Source organism: Ahaetulla prasina, chromosome 1 (genome assembly GCF_028640845.1).
Source record: "Ahaetulla prasina isolate Xishuangbanna chromosome 1, ASM2864084v1, whole genome shotgun sequence".
In the NCBI taxonomy this organism is placed as follows: domain Eukaryota; kingdom Metazoa; phylum Chordata; class Lepidosauria; order Squamata; family Colubridae; genus Ahaetulla; species Ahaetulla prasina.
In genome coordinates this window covers 296,707,186-296,730,784 of record NC_080539.1, presented here as the reverse complement: position 1 = coordinate 296,730,784, position 23,599 = coordinate 296,707,186, and the positions used below count along the sequence as shown (strand labels likewise).

General features: G+C 38.8%; 1 protein-coding gene across 6 annotated transcripts in view; it reads right to left on the bottom strand.

The window, feature by feature from the left end:
* The window catches only part of DDB2 (damage specific DNA binding protein 2), a 44,854-nt gene that overhangs the window by 10,043 nt on the left and 11,212 nt on the right, over positions 1 to 23,599 (bottom strand). For all 6 annotated transcript variants that reach the window (XM_058161796.1, XM_058161797.1, XM_058161798.1 and 3 more), the window contains 4 exons: positions 22,446 to 22,623; positions 8,311 to 8,444; positions 5,569 to 5,760; positions 3,932 to 4,077 (listed from right to left, as the gene is read on the bottom strand). In XM_058161796.1, coding sequence (XP_058017779.1) covers positions 3,932 to 4,077; positions 5,569 to 5,760; positions 8,311 to 8,444; positions 22,446 to 22,614 — 641 coding nt within the window. In that variant the 5' untranslated portion in view covers positions 22,615 to 22,623. The remainder of the gene's footprint in view (positions 1 to 3,931; positions 4,078 to 5,568; positions 5,761 to 8,310; positions 8,445 to 22,445; positions 22,624 to 23,599) is intronic.

The following is a 23,599-nucleotide window of genomic DNA, read 5'->3' as shown; positions in this document are numbered from 1 at the left end:
TCCAATGACTCATTATATTCTGAAGCAGAAACGTGTTACTTCATTCTGTACGCTCAGAAAATAGTTCAAACAAATTCTAAGAGACTGTCCTTATACAGTACTTATGAAAGAACTTAGAGCAAGCTTAATGAAAAGAATAGCATTTCTTTCTTCCTTCTTCCCCAAACTTGTAATTTATGACTACAGATCAGTGGTGGGACTTGAACAACTTAACAACCGGTTCTCTGGCTGGGTAGGTGTGGCCGGTTGGTCAGGTGACTGGGTGAGTCACTCATCACTTGCCTCAGAGGCAGAGGTAGAATTCAGCCAGTTGGGGCTAATTAAATCTCAAGCTTCTGGTAGGGTCTCTGGAGTCTTTCTGGAACATGGAAGAAACTAGCAGATGAAAACAGCTATATCACCATGAAAGAATGAGAATAGGTAGCTAAATTATTAAGAGTGCATACTTTTTTTAAGGCCAAGGATCACTCTTAGATTGTAAATGGTATCCTGCATCCATTAAAAAAATGGAATAAAGATAAGAACGGGCCAGGATGAAAATTACAGCTGACCTGAATAGCTTCTAGCGTGGGACAAGGGATTAGAAAACAACATCTAACATTGGGACACGAGGCTGTGATCTCCAGACTAAATAAAATTATCTATATAGTAGCAGCCTAATTAATTTTGAATTTAATTCAGTACTACATCAATCCTAGCTAATTCATTCCCTATATATTTAAATGCACTTACTTCCTTTACAAAGCAAGTACAACAAATGCTGAAAAGCTGTCCTCAAAACTATTTCATAATATTTCAAAAAATGGGACAACTGTACATCACACCAATTAGCCCTTTTATAAAGAAACACTGCATTAATTAAAAATCTAGAACATTTTATATACATTTTTAGATTATAACACAACAGTCCCATTCAAAATATTCCACCCACACAATTGTCATCTCTTTTGATGGAACAAAACCCAAGATGTTTTAAATGGAAACAACAGAAATTTGAAACAAGGCCCTTACTGCCTTGCTTTTCACTGTGGGTGGAAAAGTACCTCACATAAAAGTATGTGAGGTCCCTGCTACATGCTAATTTACCATCAATCTACAGAAGGAATAGGCAAAACAATGACATTTTAACTATTTTTTTCATAGCAAACAACAAAATCCGCAGTAAGAATAATTTATGTAGACTACACTTGCACAAAAAGTGACAGAACTGAATCTAAAGTAGCAAAAAATAACAAAGGATTTACTTCAATGAAACCCATAAACAATTTAACAGCAGCAAACATACAGTTTTCTGGATATTTCATTGAAGTTTCTTTTATATATATATATATTTTTTATATATATATATATATATATATATATATATATATATACAAACACCCGTGAAAACCTCAGAAAACAAATATATATATATATATATATATATTAATGTTTGTTTATACAAGACAATATACAAAGAACACATAAGACAGCAAAATTACACTACAACTCATGAACTAACTTCCAGACAGCAATATAAAAATAGTAGTAAACGTCAGTGCTAGAGGGCAGTACTCTTTCTATATTGAAAGCAAGCTCTTATTTTCTGAAATATTTGCCTAATTATCCTTTGTACCCTCCCTGCTCCTTCAAAAGTGGCTCTGGCCAATTATAATAACAACACTTGTCACTCCTGTTTTAATTCTCTCTCCAAATTTCTATGGCTTGGGGGAAACTAAAATGAATTACTAAATCAAGCCAACTGTAGAATACTCAAAACGATGTGGAATGAAACATTCTGATAAAACTTGAGAACATTTTGTTCCAAGTTCAGAACACTGGAAACAATTTGGACCCTATTAGTGCTACTTAATATCTCACTGTCACTCTTTATTTCACTATTAAGGGCTGTTTAAAATAATACAGAACTAGAATAATCCCAAAACAGAGTAGTAAAGACCCTCTATTTTTCAACAGTAGCAGCATAAAAGGTAAGGTAAAGGTTCCCTTGCACATACGTGCTAGTCGTTGCCGACTCTAGGGTGTGGTGCTCATCTCCGTTTCAAAGCCAAAGAGCCAGCGCTGTCTGAAGACGTCTCCGTGGTCATGTGGCCGGCATAACTCAACGCCAAAGGCGCACGGACCACTGTTACCTTCCCACCAAAGGTGGTTCCTATTTTTTCTACTTGCATTTTTACGTGCTTTCGAAACTGCTAGGTTGGCAGAAGCTGGGACAAGTAACGGGAGCTCACCCTGTTACACAGCAGCACTAGGGATTCAAACCACTGAGCTGCCGACCTTTCGATCGACAAGCTCAACATCCTAGCCCTTGAGCCACCACATCCCTTATTTCTATAACTTATATATATAACATATATATATGGAAAATATTGTACTTCAAGGGAAATAGGCTATTTTGAACCTAAGAGCACAAAGAAATACATTTTTTAAGTATTTGTAGCCATGTAATGCTGCTACTGTTGAAAGACCCTCTATTTTTCAACAGTAGCAGCATTACATGGCTACAAATACTTAAAAAATGTATTACTTTGTGCTCTTAGGTTCAAAATAGCCTATTTCCCTTGAAGTGTTTGGAAGCCATACGGGTCTGGATGGGGAGAAACAGGCTCAAGCTCAATCCCTCCAAGACGGAGTGGCTGTGGATGCCGGCACCCCGGTACAGTCAGCTGCAGCCGCGGCTGACTGTTGGGGGCGAATCATTGGCCCCAGTGGAGAGGGTGCATAACTTGGGCATTCTCCTGGATGGGCGGTTGTCTTTTGAAGATCACTTGACGACCGTCTCCAGGAGAGCTTTTTATCAGGTTCGCCTGATCCGCCAGTTGCGCCCCTTCCTTGACCGGGATGCCCTATGCACGGTCACTCATGCTCTTGTTACCTCTCGCTTGGATTACTGCAATGCTCTCTACATACGGCTCCCCTTGAAGAGCACCCGGAGGCTCCAGTTGGTTCAGAATGCAGCTGCGCGGGTGATAGAGGGAGCCGCACGTGGCTCCCATGTAACACCACTCCTGCGCAGGCTGCACTGGCTACCTGTGGTCTTTTGGGTGCACTTTAAGGTTTTGGTTACTACCTTTAAAGCGCTCCATGGCTTAGGGCCAGGGTACTTACAGGACCGCCTATGCTACCGAATGCCTCCCACCGACCCGTACACTCGCAGAGAGGGACTTCTCAGGGTGCCGTCCGCCAAGCAATGTCGGCTGGCGGCCCCCAGGGGAAGGGCCTTCTCTGTGGGGGCTCCCACCCTCTGGAATGAACTTCCCCCTGGACTTCGTCAACTGCCTGACCTTCGGACCTTCCGCCACGAGCTGAAGACTTATCTGTTCATTCGCGCAGGACTGGCATAGGAATTTTAAATAGTTTTTAATATTTGATATAAATTTTATGGGGTTTTTTACGGTTTTAAATGTTTTAATCTGGCCTTATATCTAATAAGTTTTTTAACTATTGTTTTATTTGTATATTATTGCTGTTTTATCTTGGCTGTGAACCGCCCTGAGTCCTTCGGGAGAAGGGCGGTATAAAAATCCAATAAATAAATAAATAAATAAAGTACAATATTTTCCAGCTGTACAAGTTTTTTCATATGAACTATATGGAAAAAAACTGACTAGTATTTTATGGTAATCTAAGTCTTACATGTTTTAAGCAAATCTCTTTACCAAGGAAAATCTCTAATTCAGTCTTCTGGTCAGTTTTCATTTTGTTATTTTACTGACTTTCAAACTGTTTTACTCAGTAGTTTTTTTCATCTTTCTACCTAAAAAAGTACCTTAAAGGCTACTTTCTGAACTAGAAAAATGAGCACTCAGGAATATAAATCTCCCAAATGCTGAGTGGAACAATGAAAAATATTCCAATCTTAACTGTTTTTTATGGTTATGCTGCCTTCTAATAAAAAAAAAAATCCTGAAAGAAGTAGATTGCATCTTACTCCCAGTCATCGGTATTGGTCATGACCCGGATTGTATTTCCATTAAAATCTTGCAAGGTAGTAGTTCCAGCAACTGATGATGTGTACAGCTCACTTGGATTAAAAGGATTAAACTTCATTCCTGTGATGGACCCTCCAGCTCCAATCTATGGTTAAAAGAAATGGATAACACACGAAGCCACTCAAAAACCAGGAAGGAGAAAAATATCTCATACTATTTGATCAGTGTCAGTAATAAGATAAAACTACATTTCCCAAAAAGTAGTAATTCAAGTTTATAAGACTGCATCAAAGCAAAGAGCCTGGTATGGGAAGGATTTTCAGCTCTTCTGGCCAATGCTACATATATTAAATAACTATTACTGGAAAAATAACAATTGCTAACTCTGACATAATCTGTATCATGGCAAGAACCCAGCTTCCTTTCTCAGAATCACTGTATCATATTGAAAGCTGATTTTTTCCCCCCGTTTCTTAAAAATTATGACCTGAGTGAGACTTTGAGGGATACTGTCAATTTTAAACATAATCAGGGAAAACAAATCAATTTGGTGCATATTAATGAGCTTTATACATAACAAAAGAAAAAGTCTACAGTAAAAAAAAATGAAGAGAAATATGTGAAATATGGCAGAGGAATTAGAAATCTTGGGAAGATTAAAAAAAAAATAAGATGGAAATGAGGTCAGGAAGGCTTCTTTCAGGAGCAATAACATGCTGGGTACATGAGAAGTTTAATTTTTATTTGATTATCTTCTCTTACTTGTTTGAGAAGAACGAAACAGGAACTCTACATTTATACTCTTAGTGCAAGGTTCCGTTTTAATATTTTATACTGTTTTTTCAAGGTTTAGAAGACTGCAATGCCCTTGTCTTTTCATGCAAATATGTATCTTAAAAGAAACTCACATAAAAGATCTAGGAACGGATTTTTTAAAAAAATTCTTCCTCTGATCCAATAAAAAGACATCACAACACACTATAGAACTATTATAACTGTAAAGCTCAGTCTATAGGTGACCACAGTTGATACAAGGTTTCATATTAAAGCAATATCTTTAAAAAACAAATGAAACATCTCACTGTATTTACAGGATGTCTCCCATTCATTCAGAGAATTGAGTTTGAAGAAACCCAACGGTGCTTTTTTCAGGAGACAACGGGACTTTCTTGTTTTTTCTTTTGAAGACATTTCGCTTCTCATCCAAGAAGCTTCTTCAGCTCTGACAGGATCCTGTCAGAGCTGAAGAAGCTTCTTGGATGAGAACCGAAATGTCTTCAAAAGAAGAAACAAGAAAGTCCAGTTGCCTCCTGAAAAAAGCACCTTTGGGACAACTATGACCTGGATGACTGAGAATCTCTACAGAGTTGGAAGAGACCATTTTAACCGTTGAGTTCAACCCGTCGCTTAATTAAGTGTCTGGATCATGAAAGTAAAATAAAGCTAGATCCAAAAAGATTACAGATTTTCCACTTTAAAATAATATTTATCCAATTTTGAGCCATCCCTCCGACCTCATTTCTATTCTTTCAAAGCAAGGAGACAAACAGCTCTGATTCTTCAAAAACAATTTAATTATAACTCATGGCTCTCATCAACATGTTAATACTAAACAACCCTTACTGCTTCAACTTACCCCTTTAATAAAACATGTTTTATTGAGCACTTCATAGTTCCACAGGATGATGTCTCCTCCCTTGGAGCCCACAGCAACTGTGCTGGGATGCATTGGATGCCATTCCAAAGCTGTAATTCTTCTGTCAAAGGGACTTGCCGTTCGGAACAGACGGTACAAGTAGAGAGACCGTACAAAGGGCACCTGGAGACACTGTTGCAAAGAGAGTAAGAGAGTGGGATCCAAGCCCCAGATATATGCACACACTGTCTTTTTATACATATGTACAGTTGAGACGAACAACTGTGTAATTGTACCTTTGGATTCATTTTCCTCAATAAATAAATGAGCAAACACAACTTTTTAAAATTCATTTGTTTAATTGAGTACTCTTTATCCAGTTTTAATGGAAAACAGATACATGTCATGTTTAGGTTATATTTATTAGGCAGAATTATTGAACATTCAAAAGAGTTTACAAAGTTTTAAGTGCCATTGTAACTAGAAGTATATGGTGCTTGCTAAAATACTTTGGATCATATCCTTGGATCAAAAAAGGAGGGGGAAAAATGCTACTCAAATTCTCTTACCCAGAGCACAAGAGATTTGAAGAGATGCTATCAAAATTTGTTTGGATCTATTTCAGACTTGGCTGAATCTGCTAAGCAGTCTATTATGTGTCACTTAGACATTAGTCTTTACAATCTTGTATATTCTACAATATATTAGATTGGACAGGCATTATGAAATTTTATGTTTCAGAAATGGCTATTAATTATTTCAAGCAACAGATGGCTATTCATACAGTCTATTACTCCAGTCCATTCAGAAATCATTAACTGATTTGGAGAATTGATGTGCCAAAAAATTACAGTGTGTCTGAATGCTTGGAATGTCTTCGTTGGCTTTCCAAATATCTAAATGGATTTTAATGGGTTTAATTATATGTTATTTTACTGTAATTAATTATTTTATTATTCATAGTATTCTTCTAAGTTTTGGCAGTGGTTTTAATATTTGTTAAATACACTGGGTTCCTTTTCTTTTCCTCCTGATTCAAATGTGTTGAATAAACAATTGTTTTTAATAAATTATCTATTGACAAGATGTTTTTTCAGGAGTAATGAATCATACTATGTTTAAGAAGGTTCATTTTTTTAAATGCTGGTTATTGTTATTTGCAATTCAGATCTGGAGCTAATCCAGTCATCATTACACATACACTTTTGTATTTTTTTTTTAAATGACAAATATATTTGAGTCATGGAACATTAAACAGCTGAGGAGCATGTTTAAAAGGAAAAAAATATTTCTTTATACACTGAAATTGATGAGGCTGGATTCTTTTATATGTAATATATAATGCTGGAAAAATGAGGAAAAATCATTTTAGCAAAGAAAGGGATTAAGTCAATTAAATAACTGGAAATTCAAAATCTGCCAAGGAAGTAGAAATTTTAGTGAAACTTTCTAATTTTATAATTGAACAAATGATTTGGTGACTATGCAATTTTAGTCATCAAGTATAGAGATCATTAGTTCCAGTATAGCATGATCACATAGTGGTTAAGTGAGCAACCTCACTTTGAATCCAAGTCATGGCAGATGAAAAAGAGAAAGATTAGGCCAGGGGTGTCCAAACTTGGTCCCTTTAAGACTTTTGGACTTCAACTCCCAGAGTTCCTCAGCCAGCTTTGCTGGCTGAGGGACTCTGGGAGTTGAAGTCCAAAAGTCTTAAAGGAACCAAGTTTGGACACCCCTGGATTAGGCAGTTCTTTAACCAGAGCTGCCTAATTTTAAAACATTATTAAAAAAAGTTACAGCAACTATTCCAGAGAATGTGGTTTGGAGAAGGATGAGGCATCCAGTTCCTGTGTACTTTAAAAGTACTATCTGCTCGTTATAAAACAGCAACAGTTCAACTTTGATTATTTTTGTCATATAGGAATACTGTATTTAACTGAATATTTTACACAATCACTAATGTTAGTTTTACTAATCTTGAATTTCAGGTGGATGACATAACTATGATCTGTGTAATTCTTGATCCATTATTAGTTTGGGAAAAAAATGAAAAGAAAGTTACAACATCCTTTGAATACCATCCAGGGATTCAATTCAGTGGACATTAGTGAAGACTATTTAAATATGTAAACTCAGATAATTTTTAGTATCAGGTTCAATAGTTAATTGTACAATTTCTAATTATCCACCCATATTAGTGTCATTGAATTTGGACAAAAATATTTCGATTACCAGAGTTAATATTTTAATACTTTTTTCCTGGAAGTTTCATAGTTAACGGAACAACAAATAATAAATATATAGATTTTCAAATAAATGAAAGTTCAGTTAATTTGGGACTCATTCAGGATATATTTAGAACATTTATATATTTACGGTAAGGTAACAGTCTATTGACTCCTGGCAGACAAAAATCCAGAATTATAACGTAAAAAAGTTAAATTAGAAGTTAAAGAAACATGGAAAATATATGCCCTTAAACAGAGTAAGGAAACATATTATCTTTTTAGGTTTACTAAGTTGCAGTTGGGCCAATTACAAGCTTTGTACACAGTATATTTTTAAAACAAATGAAACACTGAGTATTAAAAAACAGAGAGAAAAGAACTGGAAAATTATTGGTTACTTGTTTGAAAATTTTCCAACAAAGTAAAATAACATCTTTGGAAAGAGATTCTTCAGGACAAAACATACCAATTATAATTAACTTTCAGTGTTTTTTAATTTTGTAACTTTTACCTTCTTAAGTTGTGCTCCAATAGTGCCACCCACCATATTTTGATAAACATAGTGGACAATATTCTTTTGCATTTCCCATGGATGGAAGGCAACTCTTGAATTTCGAAACATGGAGCCACTACAGCAAGCTTGTCCTGTCCCCAAACAACAAAAATAGGTATATGTGATTACTTGCTTAGTTAGCATAGGAAGACTTCAGAGGTTTTTTTTGTTTTTTTACTTACATATTAAGGACTACCAACTACATCTAAATTCAAAACAGTTGGGGAGGAAGACAAAACTAAAACAAAAATGATTACTTAATGTTAAAGCAGTGGTGAAATCCAATTTTTTTTACTACCGGTTCTGTGGGCGTGGTTTGGTAGGTGTGGTGTGGCTTGGTGGGTATGGCAGGGGAAGGATATTGCAATATCTCCATTTCCACCCCACTCGAAGGGAAGGATACTGCAAAATCCCCATTCCCTCCCCACTCCTGGGGGAAGGATACTGCAAAATCTTATTCCCACCCTACTCTGGGGCCAGCCAGAGGTGGTATTTGCCGGTTCTCCAAACTACTCAAAATTTCCACTACTGGTTCTCCAAACTGCTCAAAATTTCCACTACCGGTTCTCCAGAACCCGTCAGAACCTACTGGATTCCATCCCTGTATAAAAGTATAAAGTTTTATCAGCATGCTAATACAAAAAATCTAAAATGGCTAGTAGACTGTATAAAGATCTAGTAAAAAGCAGATGCTTAATATTTTAAGAATGTACAGGATAAGACATAAGGATTTTTTCTAAAATACTAATTGCAGAAAAAAATTCACAGAATATTAAATGGGGATGGTAGTATTCAGTTAACTATTAATTTTATAAAATTAATATAAATATAAAATTTTGATCTTGGGGGGAAGGAATTACTGATCTCTGCTAGGATGAATTTCTTCCTTATACCCCTTTAGAAATGATGTTATACACTAAATTGACAGAATTATTGAGAAAACTCAGATTTTTAAAAGACAGCCATATTGTATTGAATTATACACCGACTAGGTGGAATTTATTAAGTTTGGAATGAAGAAGGTTTTTTTCATGCTGTCGCAAAAGTAAAACAGAATAATCTTTAGGAAGTAGGAAAATACTATAATTGTTGATATGAAGGACTGGATTTCAGAGATGTGATTTAGCAATTTTTGAGAAAAGTAAAGATTCTGTAAAAAAAATGACACATATTTTTCTTTGGAAAAAAAATCTTGGACAGGTTGGGTCATCATTGAAAACTTATTTTTTTTTAAATGCTTACAAAATCAAATGAACTTGAGATATAGGTAGGATATATAGATAACTTGGGATATAGATTATTATTATTATTATTATTTATTATATTTGTATACCGCCCATCTCCTGAAAGACTCAGGGCGGTTCACAGCCAAAAAAAACAACAGAAAAACATATAATACATATAAACAGCTAAAAGAATAGACAGTTAAATTCAATTGATGCCCTAAAACTTTTAAATACAAATTTAAAACCTCATTTAAACCCCTTTTTTAAAAACCCCAATTTAAAAACTACGTTCAAGCTAGTCCTGCTCTTCGAAACAGCAACGACTTCAGCTCGCGGCGGAAGGACCTGAGATCGGGGAGTTGACGAAGCCCCAGAGGGAGCTCGTTCCAGAGGGTAGGGGCCCCCACAGAGAAGGCCCTCCCCCTAGAGGTCGCCAGCTGACATTGTTTAGCTGACGGTATCCGGAGGAGGCCCTCTCTGTGAGAGCGCACTGGTCGGTGAGAGGTTAATGGTGGCAGTAGGCGGTCCCGTAAATATCCCGGCCCTAGGCCATGGAGCGTTTTAAAGGTGATAACAAGTACCTTGAAGTGAACCCGGAAGACCACCGGGAGCCAGTGCAGACTACGCAGGAGGGGTGTTACACGGGAGCCACAAGGTGCTCCTTCTATCACCCGCGCAGCCGCATTCTGGACCAGTTGGAGTCTCCGGGTACCCTTCAAGGGGAGCCCCATGTAGAGAGCATTACAGTAGTCCAGGCGGGATGTAACAAGGGCATGAGCGACCGTGCATAAGGAAGCCCGATCCAGAAAGGGGCGTAACTGGCGTATCAGGCGAACCTGATGAAAAGCTCCCCTGGTGACAGCTATCATATGATCTTCTAAAGACAGCCGTGCATCCAGGAGGACGCCCAGATTACGAGCCCTTTCCGTGGGGGCCAATAGTTCGCCCCCAATGGTCAGTGATGGAATTAGCTGACTGTACCGGGCCGCCGGCATCCACAGCCACTCGGTCTTGGTGGGATTTAGTCTGAGTCTGTTCCTCCCCATCCAAACCCGTATGGCCCCCAGGCACTGGGACATCACTTCAACAGCCTCGTTGGGGTGGTTAGGGGTGGAAATGTAGAGCTGGGTATCATGTCACCTTCAAGGTTCTGGTGAACACCTTCAAAGCGCTCCATGGCATAGGGCCGGGTTACTTACGGGACCGCCTACTGCTACCGGATACCTCTCACCGTCCCGTGCGCTCTCACAGAGAGGGACTCCTCAGGGTGCCGTCAGCGAAACAGTGTCGTCTGGCGACACCCAGGGGAAGGGCCTTCTCTGTGGGGGCTCCCGCCCTCTGGGACGAACTCCCCCCAGGGCTTCGTCAACTTCCGGGCCTCCGGACCTTTCGTCATGAGCTTAAAACTTATTTGTTCATCTGCAGGACTGGATTAGTTTTAAAATTGTGGGTTTTAAGGGGTTTTAATGGGTTTTGAATGGGTTTTTAATGGGTTTTATTATTTGCTAAATTTTAATTGCGGCCAATTTGAATAAGTTTTTTAGTGGTATTTTAATAGTATTTATTTTGTAATAGTACTGTCATTTTATCTGGCTGTAAACCGCCCTGAGTCCCTCGGGAGAAGGGCGGTATAAAAATTTAAATAATAAATAAATAAATAAATAAATAAATCAGCGTATAGATGACAACTCACCCCAAAACCACGGATGATCTCACCCAGCGGCTTCATATAGATGCTGAACAGAAGAGGCGAGAGAACCGACCCTTGCGGCACCCCACATAAGAGGCGCCTTGGGGTCGATCTCTGTCCCCCCGTCAACACCGTCTGCGACCGATCGGAGAGGTAGGAGGAGAACCACTGATGAACAATGCCCCTCACTCCAAGTCCCTCGAGTCGGCGCAGCAGGATACCATGATCGATGGTATCAAAAGCTGCTGAGAGATCTAATAGGACCAAGACAGAGGAACAACCTCTGTCCTGAGCCCTCAAGAGATCATCAACTAGCGTGACCAAGGCTGTTTCCGTGCTGTGACCAGGCCGGAAACCGGACTGGAATGGATCAAGATAGACAGTTTCATCCAGGTACTGGGGCAACTGTCATGCAACCACACTCTCGACAACCTTTGCCACAAAGCGAAGGTTGGAGACCGGACGATAATTTGCTAAACTAGCTGGGTCAAGGGAAGGCTTCTTGAGGAGGGGCCTCACCACCGCCTCTTTCAAGGCGGCAGGGAAAACACCCTCCATCAAAGAAGCGTTCACGATTTTCTGGAGCCAGCCTTGTGTCACCTCCCGGGTGGCCAAAACCAACCAGGAGGGACACGGGTCCAATAAACATGTGGTCGCAGTCAATCTTCCCATTAACCTGTCCATGTCCTCAGGAGCCACAGGATCAAACTCATCCCAGATAACAACATCAAGACTTGCCTCCTCCACCCCGTCTGGATCCACCCAGTCTGTGTCCAACCCTTCCCGAATTTGAGTGATTTTATCCAACAGATATTGTCCAAATTCCTCAGCTCGACCCTTTAAGGGATCCTCTACCGCTCCCTGATGGAGGAGCGAGCGGGTCACCCTAAACAGGGCGGCTGGGCGGTTATCTGCTGATGCAATGAGGTTGGAAAAATACTCCCGTTTTGCCAGCCTCATCGCCACTAGATAGGTCTGAATTTGAGACCTAACTAGTGTCCGGTCAGATTCGGAGCGGCTGGCCCTCCAGATACTCTCTAGGCGTCTTTTCCAGCGCTTCATTTCCCTCAGCCCCTCGGAGTACCAAGGGGCTAAACGAGATCGGCACCGAGTCAGAGGCCGCAAAGGCACGACTCGATCTAGAGCGCCAGCCGCCCGATCCCAGGCAGCGACCAGAGCTTCAGCCGAGTCGTGGGCTAAATCCTCAGGGAAAAGCCCAAGCTCCGTCTGGAACCCTTCAGGGTCCATCAGGCACCTGGGACGGAACCAGCGAGTCGGTTCCGTCTCCTTGCGGTGGGGGTCAGCGGTTCGAAAGTCTAGCTGAAGGAGTGAATGATCTGACCATGACAAGGGTTTGATAACTAACTCCCCTAATTCCAGATCATTCAACCACTGTCCAGAGACAAAAATCAAATCCAGAGTGTTCCCCCCGATGTGAGTGGGGTCGCTCACTAACTGGGTCAGGTTCAAGGCCGTCATGGAAGCCATGAACTCCCGAGCTGATGTGGATGCTATCCCCACCGACGGTAAATTGAAATCCCCCATGACCATAAGCCTGGGGATCTCCACTGCCGTCCCGGCGACCACCTCCAACAGCTCAGGCAGGGTTTCTGTCACGTAGCAAGGAGCTAGGTACGTGATCAGTAAACCCACCTGAACCCCACGGCCCCACTTCACAAGGAGGGACTCACATCCGGTTATCTGTGGTACAGTGATCTCCCTCGGCTCAAGACTCTCATTGATAATAACCTCCACTCCCCCACCCCTACCCTGGGCCCTGGCCTGATGGAACGCACAGAAACCCGGTGGGCACATCTCTATCAGGGGAACCCCCCCTTCTGTGCCCAACCAGGTCTCCGAAATGCCAATCAGGTCCGCACCCCCCTCCTGTATAAGATCGGAGATGAAGGGGGCTTTATTTATAACGGACTTGGCATTGCATAACATCAGGTGAAGGTCCAGCTTCTGAGGATTTAAGCCACTCGGGGAACGGGAAACTATCGGGGGACCGGAGTGCGCGATCGCTCGTAAATAGCGCGGGCGCACTCCCCGAACCCGATATGGGCCCTCGCGTCCACCATACCTGCCCCTCCCACCTATCGTGCAGATAGTTATCCCCAAGACCATGAGCTCTAGCCTCTTCTTCCACCTCAGAATCGATGATGTTTATGTCGTGAGCCGGCACAGGATCTAGCAATGGCTCAGATAGGTATCCCCCTGAACCTAACTTCGCCGTCCCACCCTTCCCCTTGGATAAATAAATAGATGTAATTTTTTAATTTTTTTTGTGTATGGGGAATACTTTATATTTTAATTTTATGTATGTCTGTTTGAAATTGGATTAATCAAAACTATTTGATGACTTTAAAAAAAATGAACCACTGTAGGACTGTTAAGTCTGTCTTCGGTACGCATGATCTATGTTTTGTTCTTATTGTTCCTTGATTTTTAAATATAAACAAGTCGCCCAGACTTATTGTGAGTTGGGTAGGATCTAAATTGTATAAATAAATAAAGGTTTGACAGATTATAGCACAGAACAGCTTCTTTATCTGCTCTACCAGGAAGCCAATGCACAGAAATTCAAAGTGAAGCTGCTTCCACATGCTCCACAAACCAAACATGCACACATGCTCTACCAGCAATATGTTTGTACCAATGCAAGTGTTTTTTCTTACTTATTTCTGAACTGATCCGCACTCCCTCTAGCTTGCCAAAGAGGGAGCACTGAAACCAACAGTTGATTGGTATCCTGCTCTGTTTGGCTCCACAGTGAGGGGGGAAAAAGCAACATTCCGCTCTCCACACCCAAAAGCGCCGGGGGGGGGGGGGGGCGGCGGCAGGCGGATAGCACTGAGAGCAGTGAAAGAACAGTGATTAGGCTTCATGGCTCCTTCACTTCAGCTGGATAGAAGGAACCTTAAGAACTGGGAGATGGGCTCTAGCAGGATTTCCACAATGGGGAACCATCCAGCCTACAGTTCTAGAAGAAATGTGATAAAATAGACTGTGTAGCATTTTTTCTGGAACAAGAAACTTGTGAATCTTCAAAATGTGCATAGCCTACTTACTGGAAATTAAATGCCATTACATGGAAGCATAAAAACCCTCCAGTCCTCCACTTGGAGGGCACCTGAGGTATTGAAGTCCACTGTAAAGTCATAGATGAAAAACAGATCTCACCTATTAAAGGCAAGAAAAGCAATTTTTCAATTGTCTACTGTTGACCTCACCCCATTCCTAAGAGGTCTGTAAGGGGCGTGCATAAGAGCACCAGCGTGCCTACCGTCCCTGTCCTAATGTTTCTTCTATTTGTATCTATTTTATGTATCCAATCCATGCTTATACTTATTACCTAATACGTTGACAAATACATAAATAACAAATTCTTTGAACTTCCCCCTTTTTCTTCCTATATCTAGAACTCATAGCAGTGAAATAGCAAACTAAATGAAAAATATTAGAGAGAAATTTGAGATACATAGCAGGTAATATACATTTAGATACCTCATAATAACTTCAATAAGAATTGAAGAAAAAATACTGAATGATTCTAAAGCAAATGAGTAGCATAATTTGAGTTTTTAAAAGGCAAAAAATTAAATTTAGGATTCTACAATATGGAAAATAACAAGATGGATTGGCTATATCAAACTTTAAATTATAGAGGTAGTCCTCGACTCACAACCATAATTGAGCCCAAAATTTATGTTGCTAAGTGAGACTTTTGTTAAGTGAACTTTGCTCCAATTTACAACCTTTCTTGCCACATTTGTTAAGTGAATCATTGCAATAATTCATGACATGGTTGTTAGGTGAATCTGGCTTCCCCATTGGCTTTGCTTGTCAGGAGGTTACAAAAGATAATCACATGACCCCAGGACACTGCAACTGGCATAAATATGAGTCAGTTGCCAAGCAACTGAATCTTGATCACATGACTATGGGGTTGCTGCAACGGTCTTAAGTGTGAAAAATGGTCTTAAGCAGGGATGAAATTCAGCAGGTTCTGGAGAACCAGTAGCGGAAATTTTGAGTAATTTGGAGAACCAGCAAACACCACCTCTGGCTGGTCCTAGAGTGGGGTAGGAATGGAGATTTTGCAATATCCTTTCCCCAGGAGTGATGAGGGAATGGGGATTTTGCAGTATTCTTCCCTGGAGTGTGATGGGAATGGAGATGGGAATGGAGATTTTGCAGTATCCTTCCCCTGTCACGTCCACCAAGCCACACCACACCCAAGCCACACCCACAGAAGCGGTAGTAAAAGTTTTCACCACTGGTCGTAAGCCACTTTTTTCAGTGCCATTTTAACTTTGAACGGTCACTAAGTGAACTGTTGTAAGTTGAGGACTTCCTTATTATTAAACTGTTAAATTTCATCACAGAAATGTAGTTGAATATTTCTATGGAAGAAGTAGAACTTTCAAGAGGCTTGCACATACCCAGGTCTGCTACAAAAAGAAATGTTAATTGCATAACAGGCCATTCTATTAAAAATAGGGGGCAAATTTAAAAGAAAAATAAACCCTTTATTACCTCTTGTCCCAATACCAAACTATTTATTTTCATGAAGGCAAATATGCTAAATATTTTATCAGTAAAGAAATAATTTATTCAGAAAGCAAGATTTTAATGTTCATTAAAAATTCTTTTTGGAATTTTCTATTTGGAACGGTCAGAAAGGGATAATTATAAGTAATATAATTCCAAAGGAACTACAAAAATAAGGTGATATAATTAGGAGTTTGACTGAATTTGAAATGTATATAGTACAGAACTCAAGAATCTATTGGAGCTTGTATGTGTGTGATTATTTATTATTTAGTATTTGATTATTGAAATGATTTAGAAAATGAAAAAGTCAAAAGTTGTATGATTAAATAGATATAGAAATTAAGCAGGACACTTAATATGCAACTATGGGAATATCAATAAAAGAAAAATATTTAAATTTACTGTTAATATTATACACAGAAAAAGATGTGTGCTTTTTGTTGCTACATTACTCTAATATTTTTATTGCTAATCAAAATATGTTTTAAAAAAAGGTAAAATGCTATAGTTAGATTAGATCATTCTTCAATGTTAAATACCTCAGCGATTTTGGAAGATGTTTCACCATAGAATGAAACCATTTTTAAATAGTGACTTTTCTTTTGTATCAGTTCTTTTTCTGCTAAGTATCACTGGTAAGTGTGTGTGTGTGTGATACTGACTGTTAGAATACTTTACGCTTCTTACTGAAAATTTATATTCAATTTCTTCATTAGAGGACTGGTAGATTAAGCCTTGGCACATCATTATTTACATTCAATTCCTTCATTAGAGGACTGGTAGATTAAGCCTTGGCACATCATTATTTAAAATAGGTTTTTTACTAACTCTAATTTAAAAATATTTATAAACTATAATTAGAATAGAAGAGTTGGAAGGGACCCTGGAGGTCTTCTAGTCCAACCCCCTGCTTAGGCTGGAAGCCTATAGCATTTCAGACAAATGGTTATCCAATCTCGTCTTAAAAACTTCCAGTGTTGGATCATTTACAAAGTTGTTCCACTATTCTGCATTGTAGACTTCTGCCACATCTGAATTTTGGGTTTCTTTCAATCCACTATTTTAAAACTGTAGATTCTGTCTCTGGCCACAAAGTTAAGAATGGATTGCTTTAGATCAGTTAGAGATCCTGCAGTCTGGTATGATTAAAAAACAGGTCTTGGCTTTTTGTATTAAATCCTTTCATATTTCTTCAGCGTGTCAGTATATCCCCACATAGTCAACTTTTCCTGAGGCTAAATATACCCAACTCCTTCAATCTCTCTTTATATTACTTAAATTTATAATCCATGAATCATCCTCAATGCACTTCTTTGAACGTGTTCCAATATATCTGAATGCTTCTTAAAGCTGGAGCCCAAAATGGGACATAACATTTAAGATGGTGTGAGCAAAGCAGAATAATGTACAATTTTATTGCATTTGTGTTTTTCTCAACCGTATCACATTGAGGGCTTACATTCAATTGCAACCCATTCAAGATTTCTTTCCCCCAGTAGCTTTACCAAGCCAGATATTTTTCTAATTTATAAGTATTTGGATGTTTGTTTCATAAATGAAGAACTCTGCTTTTGTTTCTGTTAATTATCATTTTACTTTCAGCCAATTTTATTAACATAATTTAGAATTTTATTTCTGTCTTGTGAGGTACAAGTTATCCTATTTTTCAATAATCTGAACTATTCCAGCTCTTCCTAATTAATAAAATATCAAAAAGTAGAAATTCCAGGACTGATCTTTGTGGTATTCCTCTCAATATCTCCATTCAATCTGATCAGCTCTGTTTAGAGTTTCAAGCCAGGATTCCCATAAAAATTAAAAAGACAAGAAAACAAATAAACAAAATAACTATTATTTGTTTGTGAAGGTGAACTGGAACTTTTTTATTCACTTATTCAATTATGACATATTCACTAGGACAAGTACATATCCGAATTGTGTGAAATACCAAGTGCAATCACTTGTAACTTAAAGCAGAACAACTATCAGTTTATACTAGTAGAGTTTCTTCTAGAAGACTCCTCAGATAAAGGCAAATGTGAGCACGGTCATCAAGCTGCTGTGCAAAATTAAACAACTTCTGATAAATGTAAAAAAAAATTATATACATTGAAAAACCCAAAAACATAAAAACAGGATATCATACCATTGCACTTTAAATTCCTTTTGGAACAGAATATTCCAGTTTGTTCTATAGCTTACATAAAATGCACGGAGTTTCTAGCAGTGTGAGTTTAACAAACAAATCTGCTGACACTTCATGAAAAAGCCTAAAAGACTGTTGCCTAGAGAGAATTTTGCTGAGCAATTCAGCTGTAGAGGTTTGACTTTAGTTTGTTTTGTTTTTCATAGTTAGCTCCACTTTTTATATTTAATCCCTAGATATTTTATTTATTTATTTATTTATTTATTTATCAAATTTATATAGCCACCCACTCGTGAAAAAGTGACTCTGGGCAATGTACAATAAAACTATTAAAATAATAAAACATAGAAAACAATTATGCAGAAAAAATTAAAAATCACAATTAAAGGTCAAGAAAAGGCAGCAGCTGTCAACAACAATGGACTCACCTCAGTACCCTACTCAGTACTCAGTCCCCTAGAGGTTTTGATCAACAGAAGATCAACAGGGATGGATCCAGCCTCACTTTGGGGTGGGGGAAGAAGGATGTTCCATAGGGTGGACACCATGGCAGAAAAGGCTAAATGTAGCAGACAGGACTGTATACCTCTTTTGCCAGTTCTGATGGGATGAGCAAATGTAATCAGGGAGAAGCAGTCACTCAAATAACCTGGGCCCATGCTATGAAGGACTTTAAAGGTCAAAGCAGCACTTCGAATTGGATCCAGAAGCAAACTGGCAACTAATGCAGCTCGTAGACCAGAAGTATAACATTTGCCATTCTAGAAGTATACATAACTACCCACACCACTGCATTTTGCACCAGCTGAAGCTTCTGGATACTTTTCAAGGGAAGCCCTCCATGCAGCATATTACAGTAGTCCCACTGAGAGGTGACTAGGGCATGAATGTCCATAAGCAGAGCCTTCCAATCTGGGAATGGGTACAACCGGCGCACAATACACGCTGCGCAAAGGCTTTCTCACTCATGACTGTCATCTGCTCTTTGAGCAGGAGTGTGATTCTAGAAAGACTCCCAGGTCTGCTGGGAAATTCAATCCCATCCATCACCAAAGAAGGCATAGTCCTAAAAGTAGCATGTCCCAAAGCAAAGCCACTCAGTATTGTCAGGGTTCAGTTGAAACCTGTTGTTCTTTATCCAGACCCTCACACACTCCAGGCACTGAGATAAGATGTCCTCAGCTGATGATACCTCAACCTATGGTAATGGATGAAGTCACTCTATGGCCTCATGTAGATATTGAACAGGTAGAAACTGAATAGGAGTGGACAGAGCACCAAATTCTGCGGGCATCCCACATAGCATAGGTGTGTGTATGGGGGTGGAATCTCACACACACCACATCATCACCACTGGAACTGATTCCAGCAAAAGGAAGTGAACCAGCATTTCACAGTACCACCCACCCACAATCCTCCAAGCCAAACTATACCAAAACGGAGCCATTGAGACATAAGGTAGAACAGGGATGGATGCATTTCAAGAACAAGGATTTGATGTTATCTGCATCAGAAAAAAACTCAATATTAAAAACAAGTCAGCCCTAGAGGAGATCAACCCTGACTGCTCTTTAGAAGGCCAGTTCCTGAAGATGAAACCGAAATACTTTGGCCACCTAATGAGAAGGAAGGACTCACTGGAGAAGAGCCTAATGCTGGGAAAGATTTAGGGCAAAAGAAGAAGGGGACGGCAGAGAACGAGGTGGCTGGATGGAGTCACTGAAGCAGTAGGCATGAGTTTAAATGGACTCCAGAGGATGGTAGAGGATAGGAAGGCCTGGAGGAACGTTGTCCATGGGGTCACGATGGGTCGGACATGACTTCACAACTAACAACAACAAAAAAACTTGTCCATGACAATAATAGGATATGCAGCATCTGACAATTTGTTAAATTGAATAACAAGAAGCAGATCAAATGAAACAATTAAAAAAACATTTATGTGGCACAGGACTTGTAGAAGCAAAGGGCAGTGAGAAAAATTATCTACCAAAGGAGTTTATATGATTCAAACAGGGCTTAGCATTACTCTTTACTTTCATTCATTCAATAACACTTTTCATTATTCATTTTTCAGATTAATGAGTATACCAATATTTCTAAAGATCTACCCAGTCAGAACAGGTTTGGGTCTTAAACAAGAGCACATTGTCATTATTCACACATTATTCTAAATGACAGCTTCTAGAGCCTTGAAAACAGTTTATTCAAGAAATTTTATTCTACAACCATTAACTTAACCCCATTAACTTTGAAGTGCTATGAATATGTAAACCTATCAGCACTTGGTCTCCTGTGACCAACTGGAGTGCAAACATGACATTTAAACCGTGTTTTCCTTTCCCTGGTTTTATTTCATTAGAAATAATGGATTTTCCGATGGTTTATAAGGAAAGAAAAGGCTGAATTAATACAGAAACTGGGAAGCAGAATTATGTAAGAACTGCCACAGAGTGGGGGTAGGGACCATTTCACCAACAAGGTTTCTAGAGGTTTGGCTTCTCAAGAGAATATTTACGTTGAATGTGATTTAGAATGCTCAGCAGGAGAGCAGGAAATAAATTATCTCTAATCAACTGAGACTCTGTAAGTTCATACACATATGAAGCTAATTTTGGAGTGGCGCAAAGAACTTTTTAAAAAAATGTTCAAGTTGAATGATGCCCCACTCACCTTTACAGGGACTACCTAGCTAATTTCTAAGACATTTAAAAAGTTTTAGCAATAAAAAATGGCTTCATTATCATTAAAGGCACCACACATGAGATAAAGGAAAACAGGTCATTTATTCATGCTCTCTTTATTTCACTCCCTTCATTGTTGTCTGAGGCAACAGCAATTTGATGGGACACAATTGATTATGATGATGAAAATCTGTTGGGACCAGCACAGATGCTACAGCTGGAATATTCCCCATCCCCACCCAACACTCATTTTTGTACCTTCTTTGTCAGGAGGTCATAAGGTAACTTAAGGATGCTAACACTTCTGTTTGGATTTAGATGACAGATGATGCCAAGTTAAGCTAAGCAAACAAAGCATTGAAAGAGAAGCACATAAGGGATTGATCTGCATTTCATTTATTCAACCCAATTTTCTGGATTGGAACAATATATTGAACAATAAACTAACAATACAAACTGACCCTTACACAACAGGCTAGGCTAAAGTAAGTTAGCTTGTCTGTGATTAGGTACATTATCTAAATTGCTAAACTATTTTATGTTTTAACATTTATACATAAAGTAGAAAAGATAGAGGCCATTAAATAAAATAATCTAAACAGCTAGGCTGTAACAACTTTTCCCTACTGCTGAATGAGTGCCACCCACACTTGAATCAACAAAAAAGTACACTGGCATGAAATTTGCTGCCCCATCCCTATGCTGCCTCTTTCATCTGTTCTGACTCACTGACAAAGAAGCTATCCTAATTTTGCATGTGAAAAGTGATTAGTTGATTTCTCCCCGGTCCTCCCTCTTCTGCATTTCACCAGGTGGGGGAAAGAATCATCTGCTAATTACATCGCTGGAAAAGAAATATAAAAGGAAAAGCTGGCGGTATACTTCTATCTTTCATAATCTAGGCTCCTTCTTGGGCTCCTCCTCCACCATCCAATTTTGAAAATAATATGTTGGAGTCAATAAACTGAATCCAGACTATTAAGAGTATTTTTGTTTAAGATTTCTTTTTCCTTTCTTTCTCTTTTTTACATAGGCAACAAATTCTCCTCTATTCTGTTCTGGAGGCTATTTGGGAAGGGGTAGTCTCAATCTATTATTTCAACTTTGTGTTACAATTAAAGCACTTATATTCCTGCAAGCAGTCTGTTGTTATGAAATTCTGAGAAAAATAAATCACAGTGCTGCTCTATTTTTCAGGGAGACAACAGCAGAATGTCAGCAGATAAGCCTGACCAGAGGATTGAAAAAGGAAATGCCCAGCCACTACTAGTCATTGCTTTTAATTTGACAGTCCTTAAAAGAATTTACATATCTTGAGTCTGTCTCTGAATCATGCAAGCTTAAGAAAACAATATTTTTATGGTGGTAGAACTAAGGACTCAATAGATGAATGTGTGGATGCAGTATGAAAATATGTTACTAAACCATGTTTTTACAGCTTCAAAGTCAGGAAAACAGAACTATACTATCTTCTCTGAAAAATCACTGCCTCTAGATCTCCCAAAAGTCACCATTCCATCAGCTACTTTAATGTTTTCATTCACTCTAGAAGTGCTTTTTGAAGAACTAGTTCAAATTTGTAGGATGTAGAATAAAAAGTATCAATAAAATACACCTCTCAAGCAAATTAATTAGAAGCAGCAAGTCTTTCTGTACAGGGCAGCAAATCAATAATCAGTACATTGTTTATCTCAGTGTGATGGATTTCAGTTTGCCGAATAATTACTAAATCATTTACATGACCATTTTTGTAGTCCCTGGTATAAAAAAGGAGCCATGGCGCTGGTTACCTGTTTTTTGCAATTGTTTGGTTTTCCTCACAAGTAGTTTTTTTGCTTGTAACTCATTATCCAGTTCTGCATAGTCTCGCTTCCTTTTTCCAGATGATTTTGACACTTTTTCTGATTGATGCTCACGTGGATTCAGACGCTCATCCTTTGACTGCTTCCTAGAACCCATTTTGTTCAACTGAAAAAAGCAATGTAATAGGAGTCAGAAAACTAAGCATTTGATCTTTTTGAAGTCAAGTTTCTCTGCTACTACAGATTCTTAAACTTTTTTAAAATTATATTTATATTCAATACTTCTTCCATCTGGTACTCAAAGCTGCTTATGTGGCCTTCCAACATACCGGTACATCATATGCCAAATTACTTTCAACTTGTGGCAGTCTCTAAAGGTATTCCACAGAAAGCCTCTTATTTGCTACTTATTTCCAAATTGTTCTTGTTTTATACTAGAGGAAAAACTAGATAATTTTTCATTAAGTCTCCCATGTAATTATGGTGCAGCTTTACATATATTAAAGCATAGAAAGTAGAAGACATTTGCTTCAGTCTTATTACTCTGAATTACAAATGCAATTTTTACTTAAAAGTAAACCCCCACTGTCTTTAATAGCCCTCATTTCTATCTAATCTCCAGCTTTACTAGCTTAGCCTTTAAATCTACTTGTACTGGTTTTTTTTTCCTTAAAGACTGAAAATCAAACAATCAATTTAAAGCATAATTCTGCATTGACAATCCACTAAAATTTAAACAGGCAGCATCTAATTATCCTAGCCCAGATTCAGATGTATTCAAGTAAGGCGATATTCCTTGTCCTCAGTCTTATAATTGCCAGCTTTTTCCTAGTAAATAACCAGATTTTCCCATCTTCATCCTGTGTCTCAATTCAGTTCAGAAAATAGATAAGCCTTCCTCAACCTAGCGAACTCTGGATGTGCAAAATTACAAAACCTATCAGCATAGCCAATATAATGTATACAGGGTTTTGTGTTCAAGATTATGAAAGTTGTACAGACAATCTGGAGGGCACCAGATTAGAAAAAAGCTATAACAACACATTCAGAACAGGAGCATACTGACATATATGATATATGAGTATTCCTGCCTCCACAGGGGGTTGGACTAGAAGACCTCCAAAGTCCCTTCCAACTCTGTT